Raw genomic sequence first — 26,509 nt, forward strand, 5'->3', positions numbered from 1 at the left:
CTAATACCTGAAAAGGGGAAGGAGAGTAAATACATGGATGCATTTCGTCCAATTTCGTTGTTAAATTCTGACAGCAATATTTTTCAAAAATTTTAGCAATAAGACTATGGGTGGAACAAAAGGGTTTTGTGCCAGGGAGGTGTATGTTCGGAAATGTTCAGAGATTATATTGGAACATTCAGATGGGAGGAGGGGTTGCTTGTTCCATCCTGTCACTAGATGCCAATAAGGCATTTGACAGGGTGGAATGGGTCTTCATGTTTAAGGTAATGGAAGCCTTTAATTTGGAGGAAAATCTTATTAGTGGTATCAAAACCATATATAGCGCTCCAAGGGCTCGGGTAAAAATTAATGGGGAGTTATCGGAGAGTTAAAATTTTAGAAGGGGAACTAGACAGGGGTGTCCCCTATCCCCTATGCTTTTTACTCGGTTTGTCAAGCCTTTGGCGGTGAGGATTAGGGACACCAGTCTCTTTTTGGGCTTTGGGTTAAAAGGAGACAAAGAAAAAATTCTTCTCTACGCGGATGACGTGGTATTATTTATTAGAGATCCGAGAAAAAATGTCCCGGTGGTGGTGGTAAGGGAGGTAGAAGAATTTGGACATATGTCGGGTTTTTAAATAAATTGGCAAAAATGATGTCTGTTACCATTAGATGAAAGAATTAAGGAATGAATTGATAATGTAAAAATTCTATTTATATTTATAGAGGTTATTAGAGGTTATTACAAATACACAAGGTAGGGTAGAGAAAAAAAACTTAACGGGTAAAATCTATAAATTCTTTATAGCACAGACTATTACACTAATTTAGAAGTATAAAATCAAATGGAGTGAGGACTTTTGGGAGATCAGAGGAAGAATAGAAAATGATACACGTTTAATATTCGGGAGTATCAGTCAATATGAATCATCATATTTCTCATTTTAAAATGTTACATCATATATATTATTACACCAACTTTATTATACAAGATGGGTATTAGACACGATTCTGTATGCCCAAAATGTAAGCGAGAAAATTCAGATTTATTGCACAAGGTATGGGGATGTGAAAGAGTTTAAGAATTCTGGAGAACGGTATACAAAAAAATTGAGGCAGACTTTCAGGTTAAATTGCAATATAATGGAAGGAGTGCAATTTTAGGATTAAATGTTAAATTTAAAGGAATAGAAGAGACTATACTCAAAGTAATTGGCTTAGCTAGAATTGTTATATTAAGAAATTGGTTTGCTCCGTGTGTTCCACCAATAGGAGAGTGGAAAATAATTTGTCAAAGTCAGAAAATTTGAGGAAATTTTTATATAAAGAAGGAAGCCCCCACCCTCCTGACAGACACAGACCATGTGATTTCTGCCCTGCACTGATGAGTCATGCACTCGTTAGTGCTGAGAACTAGATGGTATGTACAGCTGTGGTCAGACACTGAACCTCTTTCTGCTGCACAGGGCATGAGGGTGGGGTCTACACTCAGAGTGAGCTAGCTGGCAAGACAGAGCTGCAAGGATTGCTAGAAGAAGATGTAGGCAAGGGGAGGAAAGGATAGCAAAGAATATCAAGCAGCTAGAGAAGACAACAGGGGGCACAGGAGCCATGCGTATCAGGCAGGATGATTTACTAAGGAACATATCCAGGTACAAGGATACCATATGGTTGCAAGTGAAGTATCTTTAAGCTGCTGTACAGTCCCTAAATCAGAAATGGTACAGGAAGAAAGAAATTATTAATACAGCCTTTACCTGTCCATTTGTCACTCTTGTAAAGATTGTGTTTTTGTCCTGTAATTTTAACCCCAGATCTAAGAAAGTCAATTTATTTGTGCTGACTTCAAACTTGTCATTGGTAAATAAAATTCCAGAGATCCTGTTATAACACTCAATAGGCACAAGTCCTCTCTTCTTTGGCAATGCACACCAGTCAAACCTAAAATGAAAAGGACACACACAAAAATAAACAAACAGCAGCTATTCTAAAATATTAAATAAATGTTTCCCCTTTGCTGGGTATCAAATTGGTTTTATGTTATTGTCATAAGGGATGGTAAAATTCTGTAAATGATAATAGGTAACAGAATGGCTACACTTACTACATAAGAAAACGATGTTACAGTCATCAAAAACCCCTTCTCACACGTTGCTCAGACATGTCAAAAGTTGTTGATCACATTTTATTTACCACTGTGTGGTCACGTACATAATATTCAAATCTTTTTGCTTTTTAAAAGGGTTGTCCGGGGAGAAGAAAAGGTATCACCTGTTTAGGTTCACAGTGAAAAAAAAACAGGTGCTTTCGGCTCCCAGGTATAAAATCCAAAACAAATGAAAAAGTTAAAGATACATAGACGGATCAAAATACAAAAATGAAAAGTAAAAACACACAAATGAAATGCCAACACGTTTCGACTTTTTAACAAGTCTTAGTCATGGCAATTCTGTAAGATATAACTTCACATTTAAGTATCCTTTTTATCACGTGGTATTAAGGCTGGGTATACGCTAGGGATCGACCGATTATTGGTATGGCCGATATTATCGGCCGATAATCACGATTTTGGGCATTATCGGTATCGGCAATTATCTTGCCGATAAGCCGATAATGCCCCGCCCCCCGCACCGCCCCCACAGCACCGCGACCGCCACCCCCTCGACCCGCCGCACCGCGTCGCACCCCCCACCGTGATGCTAGGCGGTAAACCGGTATGGATTTTTTCCCATACCGCTATACCGGTCGGGCCCCTCCCCCACCCTCCGAGTGAATAAAAAAATTAAACTTACCCGTAATGGGGGTGGTCCAGGCCATCCTTCCTTCATGTAGTGTCCAGGGGCGTTCCGTGTGGAGGGTGGTCCGGTCCGGGCTGTCCTTCTCTGGCGGGCCTCTTCTCCACTCCGGGCAGGCTCCGGCCTAGTATGCTGCATAGACGCCGCTACGCCGTGACGTCAGGTGCGTCGCTGCGCACGGGCGTCACTGCGCAGCGACGTCTATGCAGCGTACTAGGCCGGAGCCTGCCCGGAGTGGAGAAGAGGCCCGCCGGAGAAGAAGGACAGCCCGGACCGGACCACCCTCCACCCGGAATGCCCCCGGACACTACAGGAACGATGGATGGATGGCCCGGAGCACCCTGGCAGGTAGGGGAGAGAAGCGGGTGGTGGCGGCGGCGGCCTATGGCCCCGCAAAAGCCACTGCAGATCATTGATTTAAAGCGCCCGCTTTAAATCAATGATCTGCAGCGGTGTCGCAGGGGGTTAAATAGCCGATAACTTATACCGATATTTCGGTATAAGTTATCGGCTATCGGCCCTAACCTGCACCGATTATCGGTATTGGTATCGGCCCTAAAAAAACGATATCGGTCGATCCCTAGTATACGCCCATAAGCCTCAGAACATAGCTAATACAACACAGCTGGTTCAAAAAGTTCAAAGGTAATGTTACAACATTTCTTGCATGAAAAACAAACTTCAGACATAGGTGATTAAGGGAACTGGCTGTCTCATGTATATCAATAAATATAAGACAAATCATTCCTATAGCTAAGACCAGACAGGAAGCATGTTTCTAATACACAATATCCAATATACCTCCCGTCTGAACATTGCTTTGTTCCAATCACCTCCTCTGCGAGGTGGACGCACCCTTTCAATGCCGATAGTTCTAATTTTAGGTATGATGCCTAAATGCGCTTCAACTACATGCTTGGTAAAACCAGACATAGATCTATTTATTCTGTTCATGTCAGGTATATGTAAATGTTCCTGCAGCCTGGCTTTCAACTTCCCAGTCGTACAGCTGATGTCCTGGAGATTATACCAGTCACATATAATAGTGTACCTAACATGAGATGTTTGACAATTGATGAAACCCTTTGGATTGTATTGCCAACCAGTACTGGCCGACAAGAAAGTGGAAGTATTGGACATATATTTGCATGTTCCGCAACATGTGTGCCCACACTTACCTTTACTTGAAAGCCAGGTTTCTGTGTGATTTTCTATATAAAAGTCACTAGGAGAAAACTGGCTTTGTAACGAACTGGCTTTAGGTGGAATAATTCTGATGCCTTGATCTATAAATTTGTGACATAAATGTCGTCATTTTGCAATAATGGAAGAAGTTTGTTAATGTTTTTAATGTTATCAAATTGTTCGGAAAAATGGAGTAGCGAAGGTAGGATTATTACTATTTTGATGTAAATTGATACTTTCTCTGTTCTGTAAGTAATATCCTGGAGGTTTAGATCTAACTATCCCATCAGCTCTAGCTACAGTATGAGCATCATAGCCTCTATTATAAAGACGTGTTTTGATATCCCTGCATGTCTTGTCATATGTGACCTCGTCAGTACAAGCTCTCTGGGCCCTGACAAACTCACCCATAGGTAAGTTGCATATTAATTGAAAACAATATTTAACAGGGACTTGAAAGACAACACCCCTAACTCAGTCTATGATTGGCAGAGAAATATACATCTGAGACCAAAATCAATACTTAAAAACCAACATAAGATGCACAGCACAACATCTCATAATAAAAAGAATGTGAGCTTTAGCTCTTCTGAGAACGAGGCCACGGATTATGGGTCTGCTGTCTGTGAAAATGAACAAACCATCCACAGCATCTTACAAGGGCAAAAGTGGGAAAAAATATTAATCACAGTAAAAAATAAATAAAATAAAAACGAGAACACAAAGTGTGAATACAGACATAATGCCACCAACAAGAGGAGACGCAGGAAACATTGTGCAGGCAGAAAGCACACAAACAGTATGCAAAAGAACAAAGAAACATTATCTGAAATACAAATAACTGAACATTCTGTTATTAATCAACCAAGATCTTGACCAAATCTCGAATGGAAGCCTTGGCTAGAGTCTTAACTTTTGTGCCATCTTGCGATTTTGATCTATACCAAGTTCATACGTCTCCTCACCATTATTTTTTCTTAAGCAAGCATCTTCTGATTCAGTTGACACTGATCACCTGCTCTAAATATGAGAGGGCAGAGTAGTAGGTCCCTACACAGCAATTTTCAAGAACAGATGGCTACACAAATTTTGATTAATTTACAGGATAATAAATCAAGCGAAAATATTATTTGTGACACACAAAAGTTTTTCCACAAACAATCCAGACTTATCCCATTAACTCCAGATTCAAAACTATGGATATTTTTCAGCAGCGGGTGGAAAGAGATCTAAAGGACTTGAGTTGAGTTCCAATATCTCTAATACCAATCATAATCTCAATGCATCACAGAGACAAGCCATCCGAGAATTATCTGAGAATAAATCTATTACAATTCCGCAATCCGATAAAGGAAGCTAAGTTGCAATTCTGGACACATCTCTGTATGAGCTATTGATTCTGCAAATGCTAGATGATGACAAAACCTACCGCAGACTGAAACATAATCTGACCAACGTGATAAAAAAAACCAAGCTGCAGAAGTTACTCCTGGAGGGGGTCTCAATCTGTTATCACAGAAAAAAAAGACAGAATATCTACCGCCATCCCATCCTAAATGCTCGGTGTTCCATACACTACCTAAACTACATGAAAATACGTTTCATCAGCTTTTAACTCCTTAACGACGGAGTTTTTCCATTTTTGCACTTTTGCGTTTTTTCCTCATCACCTTCTAAAAATCTTAACACTTTGAATTTTGCACAGACTTTTGAGAGCTTTTTTTGTGCTACCAATTGTATATTCTAATGATATCAATCATTTCACCACAAAGTTTATGGCGAAACCAGAAGAGAAAAGAATTGTGGGGCAAAAGTGGAAAAAACACCATTCTGTAACTTTTTGGGGCTTCCGATTCTATGCAGTGCACTTTTCGTTAAAAATTACACCTTATCTTTATTCTGTAGGTCCATACGGTTAAAAGTATACCTAATTTATATAGATTTTATTTTACTACTTTAAAAAAAAAAATTATAGCTACATGCACCAAAATTAGTATCTGTAAAATTGTCATCTTTTGACCCCCTATAAAAAAAAAAAAAAAAAAAAAAAAAAAATTTCCATATGCAGGGATGTATGAAGACTCATTTTTTTGCACCATGATCTGAAGTTTTTATCGATACAATTTTTGTTTTGATGAGACTTTCTGATAGCTTTTTCAAATTTTTTTTTAAGGGTATTCAAAGTGACCAAAAATACACAATTTTGGCATTTTCTTACGTGTACGCCATTGATCATGCGGTTTAACCTCTTGGGAGACAAAGGACGTACAGGTACGCCCTTGCTTCCTGGAACTTAAGGACCGAGGGCGTACCTGTACGCCCGTGGGAATTTCGGTCCCGGCCGCACGCCGGGCGGGGACTGGGGTGACTGCTGATATGTAACAGCCGGCACCCTGAGCAAATGCCCAGGGGGTCCTGAGAACCCTCGCTAAACCGTCGAATTCACACCGGCGATTTGCGGCTATTCCAGGTGATACGGGTCTCCGGTGACCCGGAAAATAATGGGGATCGGGGTGTCCAAAACACCCACAATCCCCCTGAAGGGATAGGAGTGAGATGGCAGGGGTGCCACCCTCCGATCCCTGCTATTGGTCGTCTAGAAGCGACGACCAATAGCAGATCGGGGGGGGGGGTTAACTTTCAGTTTCCCCGTTCTGCCCACCCACAATAGGTGGGGCAGAACGGGGAAATCAAAGGGGAACGGCGCCGAAGTCCACTACATATACAAAACACTACATATACACCCCCTTACACTGCGCCGCCCCCCAATAAAAATGAAAAACTTATTGTACGGCATTGTTTCCAAAAGGGAGACTCCAGCTTTTGCAAAACAACTACTCCCAGCATTTCCGGACAGCCACTGACTGTCCAGGCATGCTGGGAGTTTAGTAACAGCTGGAGGCACCCTGTTTGGGAATCACTGGCGTAGAATACCCCTATGTCCACCCCTATGCAATTCCTAATTCTGTCCTCAGATGCGCATGGCGCACGCCACATATGGGGTATTTCCGTACTCGGGAGAAATTACACTACATATTTTGGGGGGCTTTTTCTCCTTTTAACCTTTATGAAAAGGAAAAGTTGGGGGCTACACCAGCCTGTTAGCATAAAAAAAAATAAAAAAATTTACACTAACATGCTGGTGTTGCCCCATACTTTTTATTTTCACAAGCGCTAAAAGGAAAAAAGACCACCAAAATTTGTAACTCAATATCTCCTGAGTAAGGAAATAACCCATATGTGGGCATAAAATGCTCTGTGGGCACACAACAAGGCTCAGGAGTGAGAGCGCACATGTACATTTGAGGCCTAAATTGGTGATCTGCACAGGGTTGGCTGATTTTACAGCGGTTCTGACAAACGCAAAAAAGGAGGAGATTTTTTAGACTTCCGTAAAATCTCTTTTTCGAAGGATCCATTGGGGGACACAGACTCTGGGGTATATGCTGCTGTCTCTAGGAGGTTGACACTATGGTAACCAAAAAGTCGGCTCCTCCCAGCAGGATATACCCGCCTCCAGGCCCCTGAAGCACTCAGTTTAGTCTCAGAGCAATAGGAGGAGACCGACAGGTCAAAGGAAAAAACCATGAATTGTCCGAGAACCCAAATAAACAAACAATAACTGAACACTCCCTTGGACAGATAACGAAAAGGAACCCCAGAAAAAAGGGGCGGGAGCTGTGTCCCCCAATGGATCTTTCGAGAAAGATTTTTCGGTACGTCTAAAAAATCTCCTTTTCTTTATCGGCTCCATTGGGGGGACACAGACTGGGACGTACCAAAGCCGTCCCTTGGGTGAGCAGAGAAAAAGAAAGGTGAGGCAGTCGGCTGTACCGCCGCCGCCTGCAACACCTTACGGCCCAGACTGGCATGATATGAACCTGATAAAATTTTGAAAAAGTGTGTAAAGACGACCAAGTGGCCGTTTTACAGATCTGCGAGGCCGAGGCCTTGTTTCGGAGAGCCCAGGATGCTCTCACAGAGCGGGTGGAATGAGCCAGAACCCTGAAAGGTGGGGTCCTCCCCTTGCAGCGGTAAGCTTCCGAAATAGCACATCGGATCCACCGAGAAATGGAGGCCTTAGAAGCAGGCTGTCCCTTCCGACGGCCTTCCATAAGAACGAAAAAAGAATCGCACTGACGAAAGGAAGAGGTGACGGAAAGATATGTCTGAACCGCTCGAACCACATCCAATTTGTGAAGCAGACGCTCCATGGGATGAGAAGGAGCGGGACAAAAGGAGGAAAGAGGATGTCCTCATTGAGATGAAAGGCCGAAACGACTTTAGGCAAGAAGGACGGATCTGGTCGGAAAACAACCTTGTCCTGATGAATCATCAGGAAAGGGGAACGGCAGGAGAGAGCTGCCAGTTCAGAAACTCTCCTAATGGAGGTAATAACTATAAGAAAAGCCATTTTCCAGGAAAGGAGGCGAAGGGGAATCTCCCTAAGGGGCTCAAAGGGTGCGCCCTGGAGAGCGCCTAAACCTAAGTTCAAGTCCCAAGGGGGAGAAGGGGACCGGTAAGGAGGGGCCGCATGTGCCACTCCTTGGAGAAAGGTCCGGACGTGAGAATTGGAAGCCAGAGGACGCTGAAAAAGAATAGAAAGGGCCCAAACCTGACTCTTAAGGGAACTGAGAGCCAGCCCTAGTTCAAACCCCAACTGTAAAAAGGAAAGGAGACTGGGTACGGAAAAGGTAACTGGAGAAAAAGATTGAGCTTCGCACCAACGAAAGTAAGACCGCCAGGTACGGTGGTAAATTTTCGCAGAGGAGGGCTTGCGAGCCCTAAGCATGGTGCAAATTACCTGGGAAGAGAAGCCGCGGGTCCTTAGAACCGCGGTCTCAACCGCCACGCTGTCAAATGCAGCGACTGCAAGTTGGGGTGGCAAAGGGGACCCTGTGACAGTAGGTCTGGACGAAGAGGAAGGCGGAACGGAACGTCGTCCAGAAGCCAGACCACGTCGGCGTACCATGCCCTTCGAGGCCAGTCTGGAGCCACCAGAATGGCGGGGACTCCTTCCGCCTTGAGCTTCCTCAGAAACCTGGGAAGGAGAGGGAGAGGAGGGAACAGGTAGGGCAGGACAAAGCCCGACCACGGAATTACTAAGGCATCTGCGGCTAGAGCCAGGGGGTCCCTTGTCTTTGACACAAACTTCGGAACTTTCTGGTTGTGTCGAGACGCAAAGAGATCCAAGTCCGGGGTCCCCCAGAGGTCGCAGACCTGCGCGAACACCTCCGGAAGAAGAGACCACTCTCCGGGGTCGGCTGAGCACCGACTGAGGAAATTCGCTTCCCAATTGAGAACTCCAGGAATGTGAACCGCCGAAATGGCTGGAACCACTCGTTCCGCCCAGAGGAGGATCTTTGACACCTCGGACATGGCCGCTGAGCTGCAAGTGACGCCCTGCCGATTGATGTATGCCACGGCCGTGGCATTGTCCGACTGGACACGGACAGGGTGACCCAGAAGCAGGGACTCCCAATGCTTCAGACACAGATCGCACTCAGTTCCAGAACGTTTATGGAAAGAAGGGCTACTTGGGGAGGCCAGAGGCCCTGAACCGTCTGATTCCTGAAAACAACCCCCAGCCCGACAGGCTGGCGTCCATCGTGACCACCTGCCAGTGGAGGGGGAGGAACCAACGCCCCTGAAGAAGAAGAGGGGAGCGGAGCCACCAGCGCAGAGACCGCAGAGTCCGGAGCAGAAGAAGAATACTGCGATTGAGAGAGAGAGGAGACCTGTCCCATCGTGCAAGAATCGCCAGCTGAAGAGGACGGTAATGAAACTGGTTAAAGGGCACGGCCTCCATGGCTGCCACCATCCGACCTAGGACTTCCATGCAAGTACAGATGGAGACCGGGGATGGTGTCAGGAGGGAGCGGACTCCTGATAAGAGGGCCAGACATTTGTCCGGCGGAAGGCGAATCCGAGCTGAGGCAGAGTCGAACTGAAGCCCCAAGAAGACCAGAGACTGGGTGGGGGAGAGAACCGACTTGTCTCGGTTGACCAACCACCCGAAGCGACATAAGGTCTGAAGAGTGAGGCTCACATTCTCCAGGGCCTGGGCTCTGGTGGGGCTTTGACGAGAAGGTCGTCCAAGTAGTGTATCACTGGGACCCCTCTTGACAGTAACAGAGCTACCACAGGCGCCAGAATCTTGGTAAAGACTCATGGCGCTGTGGCAAGACCGAAGGGGAGAGCCACAAATTGATAATGACCTTCCGGAACCGCAAAGCGGAGGTAACGATGGTGTACGAGAAAAATTGGAACGTGAAGGTAGGCATGCTTGATGTCCACCGAGGAAAGAAACTCCCCTAGATCCATAGATGCCACCACCGAACGGAGAGATTCCATTTGGAAATGGCGGATCAGAAGATGTTGGTTGAGACGTTTGAGATCCAGGATTGGCCGCACAGAACCGTTTTACTTGGGGACCACGAAAAGATTGGAATAAAAACCCTGAAAGCGTTCCCTTGAAGGAACTGGGACAATGACACCCTGGACGAGAAGGGACTGAAGAGCCTCCCGAAATTCCCGCACAAGCGAGGGAGACCGGGGAGCACGGGACTGGAAAAAACGATCCCTCGGAAGGGAGGTAAATTCTATCCGGTATCCGTTGGATACCACGTCCCTGACCCAGGAGTCCTGAATGTTCGTGGTCCAAACGTCTAGAAAAAGCAAGAGACGACCTCCCACCTGAGAAAAAGCTGCGGGTAGGGGCGTCCCTTCATGCAGAAGAGGGTTTGCGGTTGCCCGATTTGCCTGCAAAACGGTCGGGACAGTTGGTGTCCGACTTCCACGAGGGACGCACCTTGAAAAAGGGGACGTTCTTGTCCCGTAGAGGCGCTTGGTTGGACCCTTTAGAAGGGCCAGATGACCGAAAGGAAGAAGACTTCCTGCGGAAGGAAGTGCTAGACTTGTTTTGAGGTAAAGAGCTCTTGCCCCCTGTCGCCTCAGAGATAATCTCATCCAGGCGCTTGCCAAAAAGTCGGGAGCCAGTAAAAGGAATCTCGGTGAGAGATTTCTTAGATGCAGCATCCGCGTTTTAAGCCAAATAGAAAGACGGAGGGCCACCAGATTACCGGTGGCAAAGGCAGCACAGCGAGCTGAGTGCAAAGAAGCAGAACACAGGAAATCTCCAGCTTTGGAACATTGGAGGGCCAGAGCAGACAGTTCTTCCAGGGGAGAACCTGAAAGAATGCCCTGACAGAGTTGGGAATGCCAAACCGAGAGGGCCTTAGACACGGTGATGGAGGCGAAGGCAGGAAGCAGGGAAGAACCCGCTGCTTCAAAAGGCATACTTCGCTAACAAACTCAACCTTTTTGTCTGCAGGATCCTTGAAGGCAGCTGCATCCGCCAGCGGCAAAGTATTAGCTTTAGAGAGGCGGGAAACCGGAGGATCCACCGATTGAAAGGAAGTCACTTTGGAGACAAGGTCCTTGGCGAAAGGATATCGCGCTTGGACTTTCTTCAGTCCCTGAAACTTCTTCTCAGGGTGCTTCCAGGTGGATTCTAGAATGGCCTCAAATTCAGCGTGAGAGCTGAACATCTTGGGTGCCGGTCGGGCACGATAAAAGGATACTTCTGGAGCTGCATCCAAAGTTACTGGGTCCTCTAGGTTAAAGGTGTCTGTAATGGCCATAACCAATGAGTTCACCGTGTCCACCGAGTCCGAACGGTCCTCCGAATCGGATGCCGAATCGGAACCCTCGGCCGCTAGCTCTCCATGAGAGTGCGAACGAGTGGAGGCGGCCCTGAAAGAGGGAGACTCCGACCTGGTACGTGGCTCAGGAGAGCCAGAACTGCGACCACGGGAATGTCCTCTGGAAGAGTGACGTGTGTGGCCTGAAGAAGTGGTCGGGCGAGACCTGCGAGAGGAACGCCCGTGTCTACCAGAAGACTCGGGGGACGAATCAGAGGAGACACCCCTATTACGCTTATGCGGAGTGTAGGGAGAAGGGGAACGGGACCTTCTAGAGGGCCGGTGAAGGGTAGACCTCTCCAAGGCGGTCACCACAGAACAGGAGACCTGTGCCAAGTCAGATATAGACTGGGAGAGGGAGGAAACCCAGGCTGGAGGGGTGGCCGAACCCACCGTGTCTGAGGGGGCACCTAGGTTAGAAATAGCAAGGGGAGCAGTGGAGCAGGAAGAACAAGTGGGTTCAGCAGAACCTGGAATATTGGCAGAGCAGTTTTTACAAGCGTAATGGGTAACTAATATTCCCGTAATCTGCTTAGAGGGAGGAAAAGTTCTGGGCACAGACATGACAAAAAACTGAACAGTCTCACCCAAGTCTGTGTCCCAAGGCAGCTGCTGTGAGTAGAACTCTGCACCGTGCAGGGAAGAGACGCTGGCCAGTAGAAGGAAGAGACCGGGTCAGGGCAAGGAGCTCTGTGATTGGCCCCTGCACGGCCCCAACACGCGCACCGCGCTGATTGGTGGCCATTTTGCGCTACCGAGGCACTTATGCGGCCAGGTGGGCGGAGCTAACGTAGGCCGGGCCGCCGAAGGATACCGCGGGACTCGCGCTGTAATGGCGCCCGCTCCAAACCCTGAGCGCACACGCCGCCTGCAGTGAGTTCTGTGCGCCCGGGGACGGAGCGGGCGAAGTGCCGTCGACAGCCGCAGCTGCCGAAAATGAAAGTAAAAAGTGAATCCGCCCGCATGGAGAAGCCTGCGGCGCGTGTGCTATAAAACACACACACTTAATAAGGTGCTTAATAAAGTGCCCCCTTACTGTGCCTGTACTGTAGCCACTGCTCCCCCAATAATAAAAAAAACAATCCCCCTGCAGGGAAATACGAAAACTCAGGCCAGCCCCAGCTTCTGCAGGATAGGGCCAAAAACAGAGGGTCTCCAGCTCATGCAAGACCTAGGGAGAAAAGATACTCGCCTCATGCTGAAGAACTTCCCTTCAGACTGTAGTCTTCAGTCAGCCTTTTTACCTGCGGCAAGCCAAGCTCATAGCGAGGCGAACAGGGAGGCAGGGGGACCCGGACCCATGAGGTTCAACCCCAAGAGCTGACCGTTGGCGAGAGGGGGTTAACAGTACATCCAAGATGCCTGCCACCTCTCGCAATGGGGAAACAGTGAACACTGCGTTTCCGAGTCCCCACCTGAAAACCGATATAAAAAGGAATAAAGAACTAACACATTCCCTAAACCTAAGGGAAAAAAATTAAAATATGAGACTTGGTCTGGATAAAACCAGACCATGTCCACCTCCTTAAGACACTAAGCAAAAACTGAATTGCTCAGTGGCCTGGAGGCGGGTATATCCTGCTGGGAGAAGATGACTTTTTGGTTACCATAGTGTCAACCTCCTAGAGACAGCAGCATATACCCCAGAGTCTGTGTCCCCCAATGGGGCCTAGAGAGAAAAATACCCAAGTGTGACCCCATTTTGGAAACTACACCCCTCACGCAATGTAACAAGGGGTATAGTGAGCCTTAACACCACACAGGTGTTTGAATTTTCATTAAAGTTGGATGGGAAAATTAAAAAATAAATTAATTAATTAAAAAATAAATAAATAAAAGAGGAAAAAAGCCACCAAAATTTGTAAACCCATTTCTTCTGAGTACGAACATGCCCCATATGTGGATGTAAAGTGCTTTGTGGGCTCAGAAGAGAAGGAGCGACATTGGGCTTTTGGAGAGAAAATTTGTCCGGAATTGGAGGCCATGTGTGTTTACAAAGCCCCCATAGTGTCAGAACAATGGACCCCCCCCCCCCCCACACACACACACACACACACACACACACACACACACACACACACACACGTGACCCCATTTTGGAAGCTACAACCCTCATGGAACAAAACAAGGGGTGCAGTTTTTAGAACAGTGGTCGGTGAAAATGAAAATTTTATTTTTCATTTGTACAGCCCACTGTTCCAAAGATCTGTCAAATGTCAGTGCAGCCCTTACTGCACCTCTTATTAAATTCTGTGAGGGGTGAAGTTTCCAAAACTGGGTCACATGTGGGGGTTGTCCACTGTTCTGGCACCACGGGGGGGCTTTGTAAACGCACATGCCCCCTGACTTTCATTCCAGACAAATTCTCTCTCTAAAAGCTCAATGGCGACAAGCCCCCCAAAAACCATTTCAGCAAAACTTGCTTTCCAAAAGCCAAATGTGACTCCTCCTCTTCTGAGCATTGTAGTTCACCCGTAGAGCATTTTACATCCTAACATGGGGTATTTCCATACTCAGAAGAGATGGGGTTACAACTTTTGGGGGCATTTTCTCCCATTACCCTTTGTAAAAATGGTAAAATTGGTGAAAAAACTGCACTTCAGTGAAAAAAAACTTTTTCTTCATTTACACATCCAACTTCAACGCAAAGTCATCAAATACCTGTGGGGTGTTAAGGCTCACTGGACTGCTTGTTATGTTCCTTGAGGGGTGTAGTGTCCCAAATAGTATGCCATGTGGGGTGTTTTTCGCTGTTCTGGCACCATAGGGGCTTCCTAAATGCGACATGCCCCCCAGAAACCATTTCGTCAAAATTCGCAAAAAAAAATATGCAAGTATTGATGGAAATTTACTACTAACAAAGTAGAATATGTCACGAAAAAAAGAATCTCTGAATCAAATTAATAAGTACAAGCATCTTAGAGTTATTAATGCTTCAAGTGAAAGTGGTGAGAATTGCAAAAAATGCTCTGGTCCTTAGGATCAAAATGGGCTCAGTCCCCAAGGGGTTAATTAACATTTTTTTTTATAGTTCGGACATTTACGCACGCGGGGATACCACATATGTTTATTGTAATTATGGTTACATATTTTTTTTTATGGAACTTGGGGAAAGGGGGGGGGTGATTCAAATTTTTTATATGGAAGGGGTTAATGGGTGTTTTTTTTATTTAATTTTTATTAATGTTTTTACACTTTTAGTCCCCTTAGGCGACTTATAGGAGGAATCAGTAGATGCCTTCATACAGACCAATGTGGTTTCATAGAACCACATTGATCTATGTGCTCTGCGCTCGATTGATAAAGCCTGGATCAGCCAGGCTCTATCAATCTCAGAGCCGGGACCAGCGCAGCAGGAGAGGTAAGCCCTCCGGCTACCTCAGAAGCGGATCCACCCCACTGGACCACCAGGGATGGTTTAAATGTCCCTTTAGACGCCACTGCTGGCCATGGCAATCGCCGCATGTCTGCTATTAACGCCAGCCCTCAGCTACACAGGGATGTGGAAATCCTATAGCCCGACGCCCGGGACAAGTAGTTTTGGGCGCCGGGCAGGTGAATTGTTTATAGATTTAGCCCTGTATCGGGCTAGCAGGGAGAGACAGACTTCCCCCTTATTTTTCTTTAATGCCGGTGTGAGGCGCAGGAGCAAGTCTACACCTCACACCGGTGCTCAGAGTGTATGGAGGGGGCGGCAGCCTCCAGCTGACTGCAGAGCCCCCTTATCTCCCCTCCCGGAGGATGGAGGACGCAGCTCAGAAGACACAGCAGGGTGAGAGAAAATATGTTGACAGCTCCGTGCACAGCTCCATCCCCCGCACACAGCTCTATCCCTCCCCCTCCCCTGCTCTGTCTAGACAGGACCTAATCCACCACGGGGAGGTTGCTTGTTTGCACGGGGAAAACACAGAGCAGGGGGGAGGGAAGAGAGGAGAGGACTGAAATCTCACTCACACCGGCCGGGACTACAGCTCTGATGTCCACTCATGGCCGGATCAGGTGAGGAGACCAAGAATGCAGGCGGCGGCAGGAAGGGTGGTTGTATATGTATGGTGTGAGTGGATGTGTGTATGTAATGTATGATGGGGGGGCAGCGGCAGGTGTATGTATGATGTGTGCATATGTATGGTGTATATCAGTGTTTCCCAACCAGGGTGCCTCCAGCTGTTGTAAAACTACAACTCCCAGCATGCCCTGGGCATGCTGGGAGTTGTAGTTTTGCAACAGCTGGAGGCACCCTGGTTGGGAAACACTGGTGGATATGTATGGTGTGAGTGTATGTGTGTATGATGTCTATGTGTGATGTGTATGTAATGTATGATGTGTGTATAATGTCTAAGTGTGATGTGTGTGTATGTGATGTATGATGTGTGTATTAATGTCTAAGTGTGATGTGTATGTATGTGATGTATGATGTGGGGTGGGCAGCGGCAGGTGTATGTATGATGTGTGCATATGTGTGGTGTACATGTATGGTGTGAGTATGTGTGTATGTAATGTATGATGTGGGGGGGGGGAGTGGCGGGTGTGTGTGTGTGTGTGTGTGTGTGTGTGTGTGTGTGTGTATGTATGTATGTATGTATGTATATGGGGGCAGTGGCTGGTGAATGTATGATATGTGTATGCATAAATGTTTTGTATAGGAGCGGACGGGCATTAGGGCAGTTGTGCCATCTAATTTTATTTATTTTTAGTGGCACCCGCACTAAATTGCACCCCCAGAATCCCGCCACCTTCATACTCACCCGCCAACCAAGAGCCCCACGGATGCACACAAACACGCCCGAACCAAAACTACAACTCCCAGCATGTTGGACCATAACCTAAACTGTAGAACTATAAAGTGTAACATGCTGGGAGTTGTAGTTTTGGTTCGGGTCAGCTGCAGAGCTATAGGCTGCATCAGGGCATGCTGGGTGTTGTAGTTACTAACTGTAATTCCCAGTATTCCTTGACACAGACTATGGCTCTGCAGCTGACACAAACCAAAACTACAACTCCCAGCATGTTACACAATAACCTTAACTGTACTATACAGTGCAACATGCTGCAACACCCACACAACCATAGGCTGTATCAGGGCATGCTGGGAGTTGTAGTTATCTAGTAACTAAATGCAACTTCCAGCATTTTCTGACACAAAATGCACCATATAAACTGGAGAAGCAGAACACCCCCCCAGTAACACAAGTCCCTATTGAGACTGAAAAATAGTGATTAAAATATTTTAAAAAGGGCGTATGTGTATATATATATATATATATATATATATATATATATATATATATATATATGTGTGTGTGTGTGTGTGTGTGTGTGTGAATAAGCCCCTTTCCTAATAAAAGTTTTCAATTTTCTTTAAATAAAAATAATGTACAAAAATAAACATAAATGGTATCGCTGCATGTGGAAATGTCCAGACTATTAAAATATGATAATTAAACCGTACGGTGAACGGTGTAAATGTAAATAATAGTCCAGAATTGCTCATTTTTGGTCACTTCATATGAGAAATTTTTTATAAGGCGATCAAAAAGTTACATCTAGACTTTTCTGGGCTTGGCTGGGGCGTAAAAGGAGCTACAGCTCTCCCTCCGCTAATAGCCTGGCATACTGCGATCGCCTATTAAACCATTAGATCAGCGCTGTCAGCAGTGTCTAAAGGGATCTTATATCCATCCCTGGTGGTCTAGTGGGGGGGGGGGGGAAATCAGACTATTTTGGTTGAAATTATTTCATCAACCAGGACAAGTGGATTTTCTTGAGGGACAAGTAGATTGTGTTCCGCTTTAGTCCCTTGGACAAGTAGTTTTTTTTTTTTTTAAATTTCCACACCCCTGGCTACAGGAATCAGCTGAGGGACGGCTGATATGGCGCAGGCTCGAGTCGGGAGCCTGTGCCATACACCACTTGCTATCTCAGGATGAGCCAGCTCATCCTTAGAAGGTAACCGGTTAAGCCCAATTGTGGCAGGAATTGATTCTCCTTTAGAGACAACCTTTTGCAACCATTGGTGTCACGCACTATGGGTTTCATTAAACATACCAATTCTCTTTTACAGGCGACCAACATTATGGGATGGTCTAGCGACCAAAAGTGAATATCATGCGACATAGTTGCAATATATACTTGTATTCCGCATGACAGAGCTGTTATTGCCATCTCTTACCATTTGGATGAATATAGTAATTATAGCCAGGATCTTAAGGAATATATTTTACAAATGTTTACATTTTTTTTGCAAAATAAATTTTTTCTGCTTTAACCCCTTAAGGACGCAGCCCTTTTTCACCTTAAGGACTGAGCCCTTTTTCACAATTCTGACCACCGTCACTTTACGAATTAATAACATGAAAACGCTTTTACCGAATATTCTGATTCTGAGATTGTTTTTTAGTGACATTCTACTTTATTTTGGTGGTAAATTTTCGGCATTACTTGCATCCTTTTTTGGTGAAAAATCCCCAAATTTCATGAAAATTTAGAAAATTTAGCATTTTTCTAACTTTGAAGCTCTTTACTTGTAAGGAAAATGGATATTCACAATACATTTTATTTTTCTTCACAAATACAATATGTCCCCTTTATGTTGGCATCATAAAATGGACATATTTTTGCTTTTTTTAAAAATTAGAGGGCTTCAAAGTAGAGCAGCAATTTTCAAAAAATTCATGAAAATTGCTAAATCTGAAGGGACAGATGTTACAGAACTACAACTCCCAGCATGCCTGGGCAGTCCATACCAGGGCATGCTGAGAGTTGTAGTTTGGAAACATCTGGAGGGCTACCATTTGGGCACCACTGTAACAGTGGTCTCCAAACTGTGACCCTCAAGATGTTGCAAAACCAACTCTCAGCATGCCTGGACTGCAGTTTGGTCTTCCTAGTGGTTGCCACAGTAAAGTTCGTTTTACTTTCACTTTCAATTTTTCAAGTAAATTAAGTATTTCTCACAGAAATGGATTGCAGTAACACATGTTTTGCTATACACGTTTATTCCCTTTGTGTGTATTGGAACGAAATCCAAAAAAAGGGAGAAAAAAAAAAAAAGCTAATTGGACATAATGTCACACCAAACTCCAAAAAATGGGCTGGACAAAATTATTGGCACCTTTAACTTAATATTTGGTTGCACACCCTTTGGAAAAAATGACAAATCAGTCACTTCCTATAACCATCAATAAGCTTCTTACACCTCTCAGCCGGAATGTTGGACCACTCTTCCTTTGCAAACTGCTTCAGGTCTCTCTTATTGGAAGGGTGCTTTCCCCCCCCCAACAGCAATTTTAAGATCTCTCCACAGGTGTTCAATGGGATTTAGATCTGGACTCATTTCTGGCCACTTCAGAACACTCCAGTGCTTTGTTGCCATCCATTTCTGGGTGCTTTTTGACGTACGTTTGGGGTCATTGTCCTGCTGAAAGACCCAAGATATTGGACGCAAATCCAGCTTTCTGACACTGGGCTGTACAGTGCAACCCAAAATCTGTTGGTAATCTTCAAGCTTCATGATGCCTTGCACACATTCAAGGCACTCAGTGCCAGAGGCAGAAGAACAACCCCCAACGCATCATTGAACCTCCACTATATTTCACTGTAGGTACTGTGTTCTTTTCTTTGTAGGCCTCATTCCTTTTTCGGTAAACAGTAGAATGATGTGCTTTACTATAAAGCTCTATCTTGGTCTTATCTGTCCATATTACATTTTCCCAGAAGGATTTTGGCTTACTCAAGTTCATTTTGGCAAAATGTAGTCTTGCTTTTTTGTCTCTGTGTCAGCAGTAAGATCCTCCTGGGTCTCCTGCCATAGCATTTCCTTTAATTTAAATGTCGATGGACAGTTCACGCTGAAACTGATGCTCCCTGAGCCTGCAGGACAGCTTAAATATCTTTGGAACTTGTTTGGGGCTGCTTATCCACCATCCAGACTCCTGCTTGGACACCTTTCATCAATGTTTCATTATAATAGCAAAACGTGTAACAGAAATCTTTTTCTGAGAGAAATACTTCATTTTCTTGAAAAATTTCAGGGGTGCCAACATTTACCACCATGACTGTATTCCACGTAAAGCCTGTCTATTACAAAGTCAGTTTTCCCCTAGTGACTTCTACATGGCGAAACCTGGCTTTCAAGTAAAGGTAGCTATAAATGTGGACACATACGTTGCGAAACATGCAAATATAAGTCCAATACTTACACTTTCTCGTTGGCCAGTATGGAGTGTCAATAAAATATAAAAGGATTTCATCAATTGTTAAACATCTCATGTTATATACACTAATATACGTGATGAGAGTAATCTCCAGTACGACAGGGAAGTTGAAAACCAGGCTGCAGGAACATTTACATATACCTGACATGAACAGAATAAATAGTAGATCTATGTCTGGTTTTACCAAGCATGTAGTTGATGCACATTCAGGCATCATACCTAAAATTATAACTATCGTCATTGAAAGAGTGCATCCACCTCGCAGAGGAGGGGATTGGAAAGCAGTGTTCAGACGGGAGGCGTTTTGGATATTGTGTTTAGAAACATGCTTCCCATCTGGTCTCAACTATAGGAATGATTTATTGATTGTTTTTTATTTGAATATACATGAGACTGCCAGTTCACTTAATCGCATATGTCTCAGATTTGTTTTTCATGCAAGAAATATTGTAACATTCCCTTTGATCTTTCTGAACCAGCTATGTTGTACTGGCTACATTCTGAGGCTTATGGGCGTATACCCAGCCTTAATACCACGTGATAAACAGGATATTTAAATGTTAAGTTGTATGTTACAGAATTGCCATGACTAAGACTTGTTAAATCAAAACGTGTCTGCGTTTCATTCGTGTGTTTTTACTTTTCATTTTTGTATTAGGATCTTTTTTCATTAACCTCTTAAGGTCTCTGCCCATTTTCACCTTAAGGACCCGAGCATTTTTTGCACATCAACCACTGTCACTTTAAGCATAACAACTCTGGGATGCTTTTACTTTTCATTCTGAAGACAGTTTGTCACATATTCTACTTTATGTTAGTGGTAAATTTTTATCGATACTTGCATCATTTCTTGGTAAAAAAAATTCCAAAATTTGATGAAAAATTTGAAAGTTTTGCTTTTTTTTTTTTTTTTTTACTTTGAAACTCTGCTTATATGGAAAATGGACATCCCAAATAAATTATTTATTGATTCACATATACAATATGTCTACTTTATGTTTGCATCATAAAGTTGACATGTTTTTACTTTTGGAAGACATCAGAGGGCTTTAAAGTTCAGCAGCAATTTTTAAATTTTCACAAAATTCTCAAGATCAGAATTTTTCTTCAGGGACCAGTTCAGTTTTAACGTGGTTTTGAAGGGCCTTCATATTAGAAATACCCCATAAATGACCCCATTATAAAAACTCCACCCCTCAAAGTATTTAAAATGACACTCAGAAAGTGTGTTAACCCTTTAGGTGTTTCACAGGATTAGCAGCAAAGTGAAGGAGAAAATTTAAAATCTTCATTTTTTTTTTTTTTACACTTGTAGACCCAGTTTTGGAATTTTTTACAAGGGGTAAAAGAGAAATCGCGCTAAAATTTATAACCCAATTTCTCTCGAATAAGGAAATACCTTATATGTGTATATAAATGTCCGGTCTGCCTGGACATCCAGGAGCGGGCAGAGTGGGGATTTCAACTCTCTCCCACCTCACTCCTATCCTTCAGGATGATCAGGTATGTCTCTGACATCTCCAATCATCTGTATTCTGAATTGAGCGGCGATTTGCGGCGATCGCAGAGATGGGGGGGGGGATAGGCTCTCAGGACCCCTGCAGGCATTGTCAACAGATGCCTGTCGAATGATTACAGATTTTGGAACGTCCTTAAGTGGCGAAAGTTTGGGATTTTATCCTCGGGAGCCAGAAGCACCTGTTTTTTTTTCATTGTGAAGTCCGGCACCTGGAGACTCTGCTCCAGCGTTCTTTTCTGGGCCTTCATATGAGATGTGTGCTGTTGCTATGAAAGAACTGTTCCATATGAGTGGGTGAGCTGATCTTCCTCCATACATTCATTTAATCACCTGTTGTACCCAGTGGTAAAGCGGAGCAAAATAGGCAATACATTTAGAGCTTCACAGACAACTCCTTTAAGCTTTTTTTGTACATTATTATAGGCAACACTCTTGTCCAAGCACTAACCAGCATTTATAGGTATGCTTTACAGCAAGTCCTATGGACATACAGTAGACGAAGAAGTACAGAGGTCAATGTCCAGGGAGGGGGAGGCTATGTCTTCTCAATATACTGGTGTTTACATATTATAAAGCTTAGTGGACAAAATAAAAAAAATCAATATTTCAGAATTATTATAATATATATGTAAAATGTAAAAGTAGAAAAAAAATTCTTAAAAATAGGTTTCAGGGTGTATTCAAATGTACAGTATCCTTCGTAAAATTTATGTTGCAGAATTGAAGCGGTGTTCAATCAGTTTACATTAAAATCTGCAGCACCAAATATGCGCAGGACACTGTACATATGATGACATTCCTTTTAAAAGTAAAAAGTAAAGTAAAAGTGGAGCAGAAGCTATCTGATTGGTTGCTATGGGCAGCTGCTCCACTTTTCCTCTGCACAGGTTTTGATAAAATCTCCAAGGTGTGTTGTCATTTTTATTCCTTTCCTTTTTTATACCACCAAAACCTTATTACATAGGAAGTAAAATGTATCTTATTTCAGGTTACTGATAAATATATATTTTTTTATAAAGTAATGCATGCTGATTTTATTCATAATGCTGGTATTATAAGAATAAAAATTATCGCAAATAAAAAAAAAGAAAGAAAGAAAGAAAGGGTTTTCCATTAACCATCAAGCCTTACTCTTGTATAGTAGTATAAGGAATCAGCCTTCCATTCCAAAAACATTCAAAGATTGGTCTCTTCCCTCTAGCCTCTTTTTCCACAATGATGCAATCATCATCATAGTCACTGTCTTCATTATCTCCTAAAATATTATGACAAAAAATGTTAGAAACATAAAGCATATATACACAATTTTAAATGTTACCAACATTAAACGTGTATACATTTAAAAGAATATTTACCCTAGGCAATAAAAACAAATTACTAGTTATGCGGTTACCAATCTTAAATCAATGACAAGAATTGACTAATTTCAGTGTCTTCTCTTATTAGTAACGAACGCTTACAAAATTTAAATATTCACTTACTTGATATGAAGAATGGGTCATCTGGGTAAGTTTCTGTGTCAAAGAGAAATGGATGGTAGCGTATGATTCCTTCAACTATTCCTTCCCTATCAACAAGGGCTTTAAACTCAAAGCTGTCAGCTGCAGAATTAATATACAAAGTCTGCATGTCATCATTAATCTCTCTAAGATTAATAATTTTAGGAGTCTTTCCTTTTTCAAATATGTAAACCTGTGTGAAAATAAACAGGACTTTAAGTATTAATAGTTACATTTTCTGTGACAAACATTTTGTTTTATGTCATTTTTTAAAGATTTTTTTAATCTCCTTTATGCCATAATGTATGTTGTGTCATACATAAGTTGTGTCAATATTGTAAGGTAACTGGTCACCATTAAAAGGTTTTTTAAAAGGGAAGCTGTCACCTCTAAATGCTGCTAAGAGCTGTAGACACCAATGGATAGATGTTGGGGCATAAAGGGAACTGCACCTCTTTTGGAGCTGATGGTGGTTGTCAAACTTATAAAAATCTGTTTATTTTTTGTTGTTTTTTTCAGTTTTTTTTTTCTCAGCCAAGTGTCAAGGAAGCAGTCCTGAGGTGCTCAAATGCCACAGCCTGGCACGCCTCCTCACTTGCCCACAACTTCTAGACCCTTTTGAGCAACATACACAGCACTGGATATCTGTAAAAGAGGGGATGGGAGGTGAGGGCAAGCAAAGGGATGTGCCAGGCTGTGACACTTCAACAGCTCGGCCCTGCCATCTAAACACTTGGCCAAGAAATTAAAAAAAATAAAAAAGGAGATTTTCTAAGTTTGACAACCACCATCAGCTCGAGGAAAAGTAAATTTTTTTATTTTTTTTTACATTCGAACAGTGTCTGCAGTTCTTAGCAGCGAATACAACTGACACTCCCTTAATTTCCTTCCTGATATTCCAAATTGCAATTTTTGACTGACGTGTCATATAAAGGTTATTTTTTTTGCAGGACAACTTGTACTGTTACAAAGAAGAAGAAAAAACTGAACTGACTGATATTTTTCATTTCCCAGAGTGTCATACTGCAACCGAACACTGGCTATAGTGTTGTTGCAAAGATACAATATGGAGCCACACTCACTTGGTGTTCAAAGGAGCCGTTAGTTTTGGCACAGATAAAAAGCAGTAGAGTACTGCACTATGCTGTAGGGAGGTGCTACTAGATAGCAAATAGGTGCATGCACTTCAATAATACAGGAGTTTTACCTCTCAAAACATTGGAAAAAAAATTTGATTCCTAAACTAGAATCAGTAGGGATTTTAATCAGTGAGTTACAAGTAATGCTAAATAACTTACCACCAAATTATATATTAATCTAAACAGCTAACCACACTATAACATGATGGTGGCAGATCAGACTGCATGTTCAACATTAACCCCTTAAGGACTCAGCCCATTTGGACCTTAAGGACTCAGACAATTTTATTTTTACGTTTTCGTTTTTTCCTCCTCCCCTTTAAAAATCATAACTCTTATATTTTCATCCACAGACTAGTATGAGGGCTTGTTTTTTGCGCGACCAGTTGTCCGTTGTAATGCCATCACTCATTTTACCATAAAATGTATGGCGCAACCAAAAAATACTATTTGTGTGGGGAAATTAAAAAGAAAACCGCAATTTTGCAATTTTTGGAAGGTTTTGTTTTCACGCCGTACAATTTATGGTAAAAATGACATGTGTTTTTTATTCTCTGGGTCAATACGATTAAAATGATACCCATGATTATACACTTTTCTATTACTGTTGCGCTTAAAAAAAAAATCGCAAACTTTTTAACCAAATTAGTACGTTTAAAATCCCCCTATTTTGAAGACCTATAACTTTTTCATTTTTCCGTATAAGAAGTGGTATGAGGGCTCATTTTTTGCGCCGTGATCTGTACTTTTTATTAATACCATATTTGCTTATACAAAACTTATTACATTTTTTATTAATTTTTTTTTGGAATAAAATGTTCTAAAAAAAAAGCAGCTATTTTGGCCCTTTTTTTTACGTTCACCGTACGGGATCATTTACATTTTATTGTAATAGTTCGGATATTTACGCACAAGGCGATACCAAATATGTATATAAAATAATATTTTTTTTTTACACTTTTTGTAGGTAAAATAGGGAAAATGGGACAATTTACGTTTTTATTGTGGGAGGGGGTTTTTCAAATTTTTTTTACTTTTATTTTTACACTTTTATAGTCCCCATAGGGGACTATTTAAAGCAATCACTATTTCTAATCCTGTTCAGTGCTATGTATAGGACACAGCACTGATCAGGGTTATTGGTGATCTTCTGCTCTGGTCTGCGGGAAGGCAGATAAGAGCAGAAGACTCCCGGAAGGCAGCGGAGCAAGGTGAGGGGACCTCAGTCTGCCGTGCAGGATGATCGGATCACCGCTGCGGGCGATCCGATCATCCTGTTAAGTGACCGCGATTCTGTAGATGCCATGATCTGTATTGATCACGGCATCTGAGGGGTTAATGGCGGACATCCGCGGGATCGCGGGTGTCCGCCATTACCGGAGGGTCCCTGGCTGCGATCCACAGCCGGGACCTGCCGCGCATGATGTCGGCATCGCTCCGATGCCCGCTGTTAACGAACCAGGACGTAAATGTACGTCCTGGTGCGTTAAGTACCACGACGTACATTTACGTCCTCCGCCCCTAGACATCTTATCCCCTATTCCAGAGGTTCGCTCTGTGGCTGAAGATGGGCGATCAGGGAATGGAGTATCGTGACGTTACGGCTCCGCCCCCTCGTAAGACGCCGCCACCCCCTGCGATCAGACATCTTATCCCCCTATCCTTTTGATAGGGGATAAGATGTCTAGGTGTACAGTACCCCTTTAAAGACTTACAACAGAAAAGGTTTTACCATGACCCACCATGCACAGTAAACTTAAATGGGCACTGTCAGATACAAAAACTTTTGATAAGTTGTAAAGCATGCAAAAACAAACAATAGGTTTTGCAATGGCTTTCATTAGAAAATTTGATACTGAAAATCATACTGAAAGAGCCAGTCAAACAACTGCCCCCCTGCCTGCTTGGACACATACTAGTCCTGCTGTGTCCATGCGACATCACTGATGTCATGGACACACTTCCTTGAATGACAGCTGTGGGCGCAGGGCTCACAGCTGGAGGAAAAATCCTCGCACTATCAGCTTGTGTCCCACTACTGTCAGTAAGGAGAAGCTGGGAGTTGTAGTTTTGTTAATGCTAGGGGAGATGCGAGCAGACAACACACTGAGGGAGGGGGCGGAGACCTGCACAGTGAGGCCACACACCCTCCCTTTGAGAGGAAATCAGACTAGGGAGCTAAATTAAAAGTGTAATAAAATTAATAAAGGTGCTAGACACATAAAAATGATGTACAAGGTCAGGATTAGGTACTGAGTGATATATTAAAAAAAAAAAAAATTGTTGGATCTAACGGGTACGCTTTAATATTTTGTTTGGTTGAATTAAATGTCTGCCTCTGAAACATAATATAGACATGACTATTTCCATTGCTTTTTATTCCATTCCCTTTTTAGCTGAAAATCTGTGTGGTGGGTGGAGCTTGACACATAATTTGCTTTAAAGGGGTTCTCCCATGTTTATACTGTTTTTTG

The 26,509-nt window shown here is 43.4% G+C and overlaps 1 protein-coding gene across 2 annotated transcripts in view; it reads right to left on the minus strand.

Moving 5' to 3' along the window:
* SMCHD1 (structural maintenance of chromosomes flexible hinge domain containing 1) overlaps window positions 1-26,509 on the minus strand; it is a 449,735-nt gene that overhangs the window by 322,585 nt on the left and 100,641 nt on the right. For both annotated transcript variants that reach the window (XM_056521656.1, XM_056521657.1), the window contains exons 10-12: window positions 22,879-23,089; window positions 22,529-22,652; window positions 1,740-1,923 (exon numbers count right to left, since the gene is read on the minus strand). In XM_056521656.1, coding sequence (XP_056377631.1) covers window positions 1,740-1,923; window positions 22,529-22,652; window positions 22,879-23,089 — 519 coding nt within the window. The remainder of the gene's footprint in view (window positions 1-1,739; window positions 1,924-22,528; window positions 22,653-22,878; window positions 23,090-26,509) is intronic.

This window comes from Hyla sarda, chromosome 5 (assembly GCF_029499605.1).
Source record: "Hyla sarda isolate aHylSar1 chromosome 5, aHylSar1.hap1, whole genome shotgun sequence".
Classification (NCBI taxonomy): domain Eukaryota; kingdom Metazoa; phylum Chordata; class Amphibia; order Anura; family Hylidae; genus Hyla; species Hyla sarda.